Below are 9,438 nucleotides of genomic sequence, written 5' to 3'. Positions count from 1 at the left end.
ATTGTTCTCTTTCTTGCATGCACTTAGTGTGACAAGTTTATTCTGAGGCACACACAGGGCTGTGGATCATCTTAGTACCCGATAAGATAAACACACTGTGCAAATTAGCACTTCTAACTCACTGGCTATGCACCACCTACAGAGCTACTTCAGGACTTGTTTCGCTAACTTCCACCTTTTATTGCATTTTCTGTGGGCTTAGGAAGCATAATTTCTAATGCATGAAAATGAGTCAGACAGGCTTCTATGCAACTTCAAGGAGCATTACCATCTACGTACTAGTCTTATCAGAGAGATCTAAAAAACACTCATCTACTCTCTAATCTCTGATGTTTACTTTGCACCAGGTCTGTCCACTTTACAGGACTAGAAACAGTAACATAACATTTAAAGTATCGAGGTATCTGCCTGCCAGATACCTTGAAGGCAAATGTTACAGTATCTGGGATTACAGAAACAAAAGAACAGAGAAAACATACAGAGCACATTTTGTGACAAATCTATTTTAGCACGTCATGTCGAGGACGGTGCTGTTGTTAAAGGGGATTTCAAGATAAGGAGAGGAGCCAGTGTGAGTGACTATGAATCTCTGCCTCAACCCTTTTTTAATGTGATCAACTTAGCATATGCAACCATGTACCTAATGTTCATGGTATGTAGAAGCATGGCTTGATTTATGAAATCAGCGGCACACTTTATGTTCCTCTGGCGGTAATCTCCTTTGCCAGACCATCCACGCGCTGCCGAGGCGGGTCTGGCTTGTGGAAAAAGGTGTCCTGGTTCACTGGATTGTCATTTCTTTAAACCAATCAAAATCGTCATGTGCGACGCTAAGCTCCACACAGAGCCGCTGCTAAATAGTCGTACTAGAGAAAACTCAGATTGGATAGATAGTCTAGCTAGCGGTCTCAATTTACCACGCAGAGATCTCAGGAGCAGGCAACCATAGTCCTCATAAATCCACCGGAGTTTAAAATTCCAAAACAAAGAAAGCGAAAGTAAATGGGTTATCTAGATGGATTTAGACTACTCTGGCAGTAACACAAACAAATCTATTGTGTTGATTGGAAACTATTATACTTCCTGTAAGAGCCAGGTTAACTGCACTGCGTTCTGCAGAAATAAATCTGATTCAAGTAGCCCATCTGAACCAAGGTACGTTGGACAAAATTCAAAGGCTCTAATTTGGCCATTGTGTGTGAATAATTGTTCTTAGAACTAATGCCACCACGATGAGTATTAAGCGTTTTATGATGATCTACGCATCTTAAACCCCACTCAGTGGATATAGTACTCACTGAGCTGACTGTGCACAACAAAGACATTTGAACAGAGTCTTTCATCTGTACCTGCTTGAGCCTCTTGACCTCGTGCTCTAGCTCCACCTCCCTGGTCCTGCTGTTGAAGTCCGCCAGCCCAGAGGAAGAGCTGCGACTGCGGCCCGGCCTCTCTGTCTCCAGCTTGAAGAGCTGCAAATGCTCCAGCTCTCGACGCAGGTCCTCTATCAGCTTCACACAAAGAAAGGACAGATGAACAATGTTATGTAATGCCAGTGCAGTATTTTGTAGTTGTGGGTGTTAAAGGCAGCATAATTGCAGTGAGAGAGATGAGTGAGAGAGAGGAAACAGAGAGGACAGAAGAGCAAACAGCCCACTCTGTGCATGTATATGATTGCATACAGTAGTCCCTCCCACCTCCTGCATGGCTTCTTTTTCTTTCTGGAACTGGTGTCGGTTTTGTCTCAGTTTGTCCATCATTTTCCTGTAAAGGTCCATCTCATCCTTCAGGCGCAAACTGGTGTCTTCCAGCTTGTCTGTCATCCTTTGCTTTTCCTGAGGAAGGACAGAAATACACACACAGTTATTGTTTAAAGTTTGTTTAGTGTAGAATCAGAAAAGCACACATGCACTCAGTTATGCGATAGGCATTCCTATGTACAGTATACAGTCATGTGATGGACACTTTTGTATAAATGCTATTAAACAACACAGATCTTTGGTGTCAAAGGTTTTCAGTTTCAGTTATTTTCTGTGACACATTTGGTCATACATGTTATTCTTATGCTTATATTCCGTGAGCAAGAGTTAACATCGATTTGCGTTGGTGTTATTTACATGGTATCGTTTTAAAATAATGGTGTGGTTCAGGACAGTAGAACTGTGTTGATGGAATATGGAAATAACAAAGCCCTTGCATGTGAGAAAGAGAAACAGACAGTTAGCTGAAGAGCTGCTCCAGATAAGAACATCAGCTGCATGTGAGAGTTCTCCACCGATAAAGGATGCACTTATATAACATTGTCAGAATCACAATTGGCAGTTTAGAAAAAAGAAGGTCAAAATCAATGCAGTAGAATGAAAGATAGTCTTTTTTATTCCAAACGTTATTCTTCCTTGTCAAAACCTGGTGCCTGCATTACTCATTCAAGTGTGCTCTACAAGTTGCAGATAACGTAGCCTTAAGCCGCCAACTTCAAGCAGAAATGAGGAGCGGGCTACAGAGGTCTGGGAAACTCACTTCCTTCTACACTATACACACAAAGATTATTTTCACTTTTAAACCCGTAGTCTTCCAACCCGACGCTGACTCAAGTGACATCACTTGAGTCGGTTGATCAGACTTTACGCAGCTCCTTAGAAAGAAGGGCAGAAAAAAAGGAAAGCCAATCGAGATAAAAGAAAGCAAACATACAAAGTAAATATGGCTTACCTCATCCAGTTTCTCTGTCTGTGATTTGAGCCGGCACATGCTAAGACTCATCTCACTGTTCTCCTGCTCCACCTGCTTTACTCTAAAAACACAAAATCCTGTACATCAGTTTACTTTTATATAAAGGCTGAGTGTGTCTCTTAGTCAGCTAAGGCACCGGTTTAAGCAAATGTCCACAGAATATGCTGTGGCGGCAGAGGTAACTGACTAACCCCAGGAGAAATCTGTGAGCTCTGTTAAGCAGTAGCAACATTCTGCATTTTCTCCAAACAAGCAGGCACGTCAATGTCTATTTCATGGATATTTAGGATCGCCTGGATAATGTTCACTTTCTTGCATACAAAATTCCTAATCTAAACTGTATGTCGGCATCAGACCATACACTTCAATGAATTCATTTATTTGCATATAAATAAAAACATCTACATATGTGGAGTATGCGTGCGTGATTAATTGTGTTTGTCACCGGTTAGTCAGCAGCTCTATCTGTGTGTTCTTGTCTCTCTCCATCTTGCTGTAGGACTCTCGGTGTCGTCTTAGCCCGTCCTGTAGAATTTGTTCTGCTCGCGTCTCCTGGTCTTTCAGCTGCTCCTCGAGTTCATTGACCCTACACAAAATTTTTCAATAAAGTATAACTGAGCTCAGGGTTACATTTTTGAAACAGTGAATACAAAATTACAATAACACTCTGTTGTATTACGTCTACACAACTTCTCATTTGAGGAACTAAAACCTTCAACAATGAGAAGTTATACTATAGATAATAATCTGTATAATATGATACCAAGCCGGTCATATATTTGTTCTAAAACAAATTGTGTATTTCAGAAAGCCAGTTTTCTCTCAAAAAATGGTCACTGTTACAACTTCTGTCACCTGTGCACTAGATGTGTGTTCTCCTGCTTCAGCTTGGACTTGAGATCACCATTCATCCTAATCTCATTCTCAAGTTCTGCCACCTTCTTTTCCAGAGAACTCACCTAAAAGAAAAGGAGACAGTTTACTAAAACCTGAATTTGCACCATACATGTAAAAGTAATCAAATGTGATGACGAGGCTTAGGGTTTTAAGATGTATGCTAAACTCTGGCCAGAATAAAAAGTGGGAAATATCACTCAATAAAACAAGAAACATCACATTGGCACGGAACAATACTTTTGAGACTTCCTATAAGTAATTGTGCAACTGCCCAGGTTTTAAAGCCTTAAAATGATAACCCTATTCTTTGAATTTGCAGACGTAAGACCCTGACAGGGTTCAGCCTATGAATTAGCATTCTCAACTTAAGATGTGCATCCACCAGAAACAAGTCTTTTGTTGCTGTGATTTTTAATGCCAAGAGCGTAAAAAAGGCTGACGAGGTACTGAGATTTTCAGTAGTCAGACAGAAACAGGAAGGGTTATTACTTCCCACAAGAACTCAGGTAAAGGTCTACTGACAGAGATCAACATATGGACAATCACAATTGCACACACAAAAAGACACAAACACAGTCATACCTTCTCATTAATATCAATGTCACAGGAGTCGATGCTGTCTCGGAAAAGGTCTTCCGTGCTGCCGTTACTGCTGCTCAAGTTGCTGTTATGAAGCAGCTGCCTGCTCAAACACACAGAGACACACAAACTTAAAGAACATGCCCGGAATAGATCCAGGTAGGGACCAGCTGGTTCTCTATGAGCGCGCGCGCACACACACACACACACACACACACACACACACACACACACACACACACACACACACACACACACACACACACACACACACACACACACACACACACACACACACACACACACACACACAGCCCCCTTTTTCCTCTGATGAAAATAACTTGAGAACAGCAAGTTTCTGATCCATTACTGAGATTAGTTATGTGGAGAAGAAAGGAGACAAGAGGAGGAAAGAGGGGAAGAGAAAAGACTAGATACATGAAAAAATGAGGAAGCAGAAAGAAGAACAGATAAAGAGAGCAATAAAGTGAAAGAAGTTAGTAAACCAGACACAGAGGACAGTGGAAGGAACAAGCGGAGAGAGCCAAAGCTTATATTGAATGCATAGATCAGGTCTGACAGGCCATTTTCACTCTGTCGCTATAATTCAGTTGTGGGTGAATATACTACAAAACCCTCGACACAAAACGATTCACTCAGTACAGACCAACAGGCCATGAAGAGGGACACATGGCTGACACTGAAAAAGCTGATGTCCAAACCCTTTTTTTTCTCAACTCTGGAACAAAAACAAAAGATTTTACAGCACGCCTGGTTTTAGATCACATTATTTCCATCCAGATGTTGTGCCTTTTCTCTGAAAGACCAGTTACTAATTACTTGGCGGTTGGAGAGATAATGGCCGGGCAGTCGATTAGTTGATAACTAATCACGCTGTATGTGGTGGTTTGTGTGCCTATGTTGACAAAAAGAGCAAACACGTGCAGCACAGGCTGTATAATGCATAAACATGCACAGTACAAGTAAATGACCCCCCCCCCCCCCCCCCCCCCCCCCCCCCCCCCCCCCACACACACACACACACACACACACACACACACACACACACAGCTTACCTTCCAAAGGCAGTGCTGGTAATCTTCCTGTTGGGGCTACAAAGGAAGAAAAATTTTTTTTATTTTAATTTTATTAAGTGAATTGCCATGGATACATCTGGACTTGCAGTTCAACAAGGCACCTACTGCTGATGTCAATAAAGATTTTGGCAATTCAGTGTGACAGACATGCAAGAGAGAGAGAGAGAGAGAGACTGAAGGATATGTCGATGATAACACAATTTCTCTCCTGGTTCAGTTGAGCGGGGGTTTCTGTCAGCTCAGCAACTGTCTCAGGGGGACAAAAGCCCAAAGACTCTTTCAGTCTGATGTGTCTGTCTGTGCTGGGTTTTAACAAAAATGAGCAAACCTATTGTGGGGTGCACATAAATGACAGTAAGACAACAGGAGAGCTGTGCCTTACTATAAAAACTGTTTATTCTGTGCAAATAAAGAAATGCATCACTGTTGCATCCATGCGAAACAGCTTGGCGCATGTTTCTATCTGTGTCAACCCAAATTTGTTAGCTACTGATGATTTGATGGTTGTAGTCGATCACGTCATATACAATTCTCTCCACTAAAATTTTCTTGAATTTACTCATTCTGCTACTGCAGTACTGTTCTTGTCATGCAAACTGCAAACCTCAAGAGCATTAGCTTATCCAAAACACTTTTTGGTAACAAATTGGTATAAGAAGAAACTTGATATTAAACTTGGCTTTGTCAAGAAATAACTGAATTGTGTATCTGAAAGGCTGATCTTTGTGGCACATCCTCTTAGCATTCAGATGAAGCAAAGTTTCACAGAGTTTCAATAATGTGTGACAAACCAATTCCCCTGCTGCTAGGGTTTTACTTAACCTAATGTCCTTTTTGTAGACGTCTGAAGGGGCTCAAGTGTAGAGAGGAAGTTCTTCTCGCAATTTATCATTCATCTCTGAACCTCAGCTGCCCAATATGCAGTGAATTATTAATTAACATTTTGGTATGAAAGTGCTGTTATGTACAAACTATACTGCTACTTTAATTAAAGGTTTGTGGTTTTACCTTGTTAGAAATACGAGTAGTGTATTTTTAAGGTCATGCTTAAAACCCTAGCATCATTCCTTTGCTCCAACACACATATGTTCTTAAAAGTGAATGCACAGTCAGACATACTGCACTAGACAGAGAATATTTCACATGAACACTTTACCAATATTGAATATATTTGTCAGAGAGCAAATATTTTTGTTTTTACATGGACTTGTTTGCGTCAATGTCTTTCCCATCTATGTATGACCCATTTTTTAATTATCCAAGCCTCACCCACTAATTTCATGAGTTATTACACTTGCCTCAGTATGGACAATTTAATTTAATTAATTGTGTGTATAGGAGCTTGACACGCAAAAGGGATCCTTTAAATATTGTATGCTGCTTAGTAGCAAAAGCCCTTTCCCATCCATTCTGAATCCATTTAGTCTAGTCTAAAATCCTTCTTTCTTTGGACTGATATATGTTGCCTTTTAAAACATTTTAGATTTTAGTTTTATATTAAGCCTTCTCCATCAAAATCCATTCCCACCACCATTCTATTCAGTTCTATTCAGATTCTAATCACTTTCTATGGGCTCAGTCCATTCAAAGTAATTTCTCTAACCAATTTATTTTCATTCTCTAACTCCTCTTTCATTATTCATAACAGGAAAGCATAGGTCTAATTAGGGGAGACATGGTTAATTTCTCTCTGGGGATAAAAATGCGGCAAAGTCAGCTGTACGTCCAAAATACATAGAAAAAAGTGAGTTCACACAGTATTCAAAATGCAACATTCAGTGTTCTAACTATTGTAGTATGTGTCCATGTTTGTGTGTGTGTGTGTGTGTGTGTGTGTGTGTGTGTGTGTTTGTGTTCTCTTGCACCGGTGTCACCACAGATTATGTTTCCAATAATAGATTCCCTATTACAATGGTTGATGAGGTAAGCACAGGAGTGACAGCCTTATATAACAATCAATTAGTGTTTTTGCTTGTGCGTGCATGTGAATGATGATAATGACTTTGGCAATGCATGAAACACGAGGAGGAACACTTAAAACATACTCTTATTAAATGATACAAAAAAAAGAGCACACAAAGCAAACAGTGACTTCTGAGTCAACCTCACCAGTCCAATGTGAGTGGACCAATACACATAAAACAGTAGCTGACATTTGTTTGTTTTTGTCTCACATTGTGGTGTATATCTCCTGTCATTAATAATTAAGTTATTTTCTTTTGATATACCATGGTTGTGTCTAAAGAATTGACCTTCTGGGATAATTAACGCTAATTTCTCACAGAAATAGGTACATTTTTTAATGTATGGAAGCAGGTACTGTATTTCTGCTACAGTATATTTCGCCATGCAGAGTTATATTCGGTTAACAGTCAGGTGGTCAGCTGGAAAGGGTTAAGGGAAGGAAAGAACAGTGTAGAAATAGCTCACAAAGTTATTTTTTATTGAGGTTGTACTAACAACTGGCATTTGGTGGGTGTAGATCTTGTGTGCTGAGTGTGTGTGTGTGTATGTTTGTACAGTATGCATGTGTGTGTCTTACCTGTTAGCCTTGAGGTTTTTGAGGCGAACCTCCAGGTCATTTAGCAGGTTGACCTTTTTGCTGCACTGAGAACAGTAGACATCCATCAGTTCACCGGTGTAATGCTGACGCACCTTGCGAGGAGTCTGGCCCGCACTGTACACACACAGAGACAAACGCAGTTTTTAGCTGCCGATACACTGAGAAAAAGATTAAGATACGATTACAAGAGCCTGTGGGAGCATATATGACAATTTGAGTGTGTAGAGAAGTGAGGCTGATGATCTCTTTTAGTTCAAAATCTCACCCTCAGAAATGTTTTAGGAGGATACCAAAATGTGCAAGTGTACCTTCAACCCACTTTGTACTGTAGTTATTCAAATGGCTTTCTCATACTGAGCTGTCTAAGACTTCTTGTAAATCTGGGCCTTGTTTTAAATCTCCATGCCAACTCCATTTGGTGAGTTTTGTGTGCTCGGTATGCGTGGACGGAGCATAGAGCAGTATTGCCACTCTATCAGCCCGGGACACTTAATCCCATTAAACACAAACCTCCGATGAATATTAATATGGCCTTAAGGGAAAGAATCCTTAAGCTACACTTCTACAGTCAAGAATAATATGAGTCAGGTAATGATTCTGCAAAGTGGAGCCTCAAATCCATAATATTTAACAGAGTTGCAGCTACAGAAACTGGTCAATGTCTTTATCATAACTTGACCTTCAACAAACAACAAAGAAGCCTAGGCACAACTGAAATGTATAATTATCTGCTTGGCCACCAAACACTTGCCACTTGGCCTGGGAAGAATGCTAGGATTCATCAAGAAAGCTGAATAATAATTATAGAAATTCATAGGCTAATTAAGGCTATTTTTGCAGTAACTACCTTGACCTTGCCTCTGCATTTAAAGATCCTATTACTTGGAGGAAGAACTAAGATACGCATTTTAAATCCAAATGTTTGACTTTTATTGTGGTCGCAACACCAAAAATGCATACCGCCACCATGTTGACCATTACACAATACTTGCATGTAAAACCTTCTGCTGCCAATATGGACATTTTTGGCAGGGGTGATAAGGCAATTGATAGTAATCCATCTTGTCTCGTAGGTAGTAGATGACAGTCTAAACAATATCCACACCTGTTCAATATTTAGATTTCATAATATTTAAATAGCACCTAGAACATGAATGTGCATTGTTATTATGTAAACTAAAGGTGGTCATCATTTAAGGTTAGGTGGCACAAGGTGGCGTTTTTGGGAGGCTTCATTAATGGATCACATCGGTGGCTATGGTATACAATGTTGAAGTTCACTGCCGATACCAAAATTGTACTTTATTCCAGTATCTATTGTCACCTCAGCATTTAAACATAAAGAACAATGTATCTATCTTTAACTCTCTCTTACCTAGAGGTAACAGATGAGCCGAGGTCAGAGCACCCGTTGGTCCGAGTCTCGTCCTCCGGGCAGGGGCTGCTGGGAGTGAAGTCCGGTTCCTCCCCTTCTCCGTAGTCCTCAAACTGTTCCTCGTTCAGAGAAGCAGAGGAACGTGTTGATAGGTCAGAGGTCACTGAGATGCTGGTCTGACCACACCTGAGGAAAAA

At 40.5% G+C, this 9,438-nt stretch overlaps 1 protein-coding gene across 2 annotated transcripts in view; it reads right to left on the bottom strand.

The window, feature by feature from the left end:
• rab11fip4b (RAB11 family interacting protein 4 (class II) b) overlaps nt 1–9,438 on the bottom strand; it is a 27,203-nt gene that overhangs the window by 4,281 nt on the left and 13,484 nt on the right. For both annotated transcript variants that reach the window (XM_034892410.1, XM_034892418.1), the window contains exons 3-11: nt 9,242–9,427; nt 7,846–7,980; nt 5,283–5,318; nt 4,210–4,309; nt 3,586–3,689; nt 3,176–3,316; nt 2,710–2,791; nt 1,695–1,832; nt 1,350–1,508 (exon numbers count right to left, since the gene is read on the bottom strand). In XM_034892410.1, coding sequence (XP_034748301.1) covers nt 1,350–1,508; nt 1,695–1,832; nt 2,710–2,791; nt 3,176–3,316; nt 3,586–3,689; nt 4,210–4,309; nt 5,283–5,318; nt 7,846–7,980; nt 9,242–9,427 — 1,081 coding nt within the window. The remainder of the gene's footprint in view (nt 1–1,349; nt 1,509–1,694; nt 1,833–2,709; nt 2,792–3,175; nt 3,317–3,585; nt 3,690–4,209; nt 4,310–5,282; nt 5,319–7,845; nt 7,981–9,241; nt 9,428–9,438) is intronic.

The sequence above is a fragment of the Etheostoma cragini genome, chromosome 2 (genome assembly GCF_013103735.1).
Source record: "Etheostoma cragini isolate CJK2018 chromosome 2, CSU_Ecrag_1.0, whole genome shotgun sequence".
Taxonomy (NCBI): domain Eukaryota; kingdom Metazoa; phylum Chordata; class Actinopteri; order Perciformes; family Percidae; genus Etheostoma; species Etheostoma cragini.
Note: the sequence above shows the minus strand (reverse complement) of the source record. Positions and strands in the feature narration are given on the sequence as shown.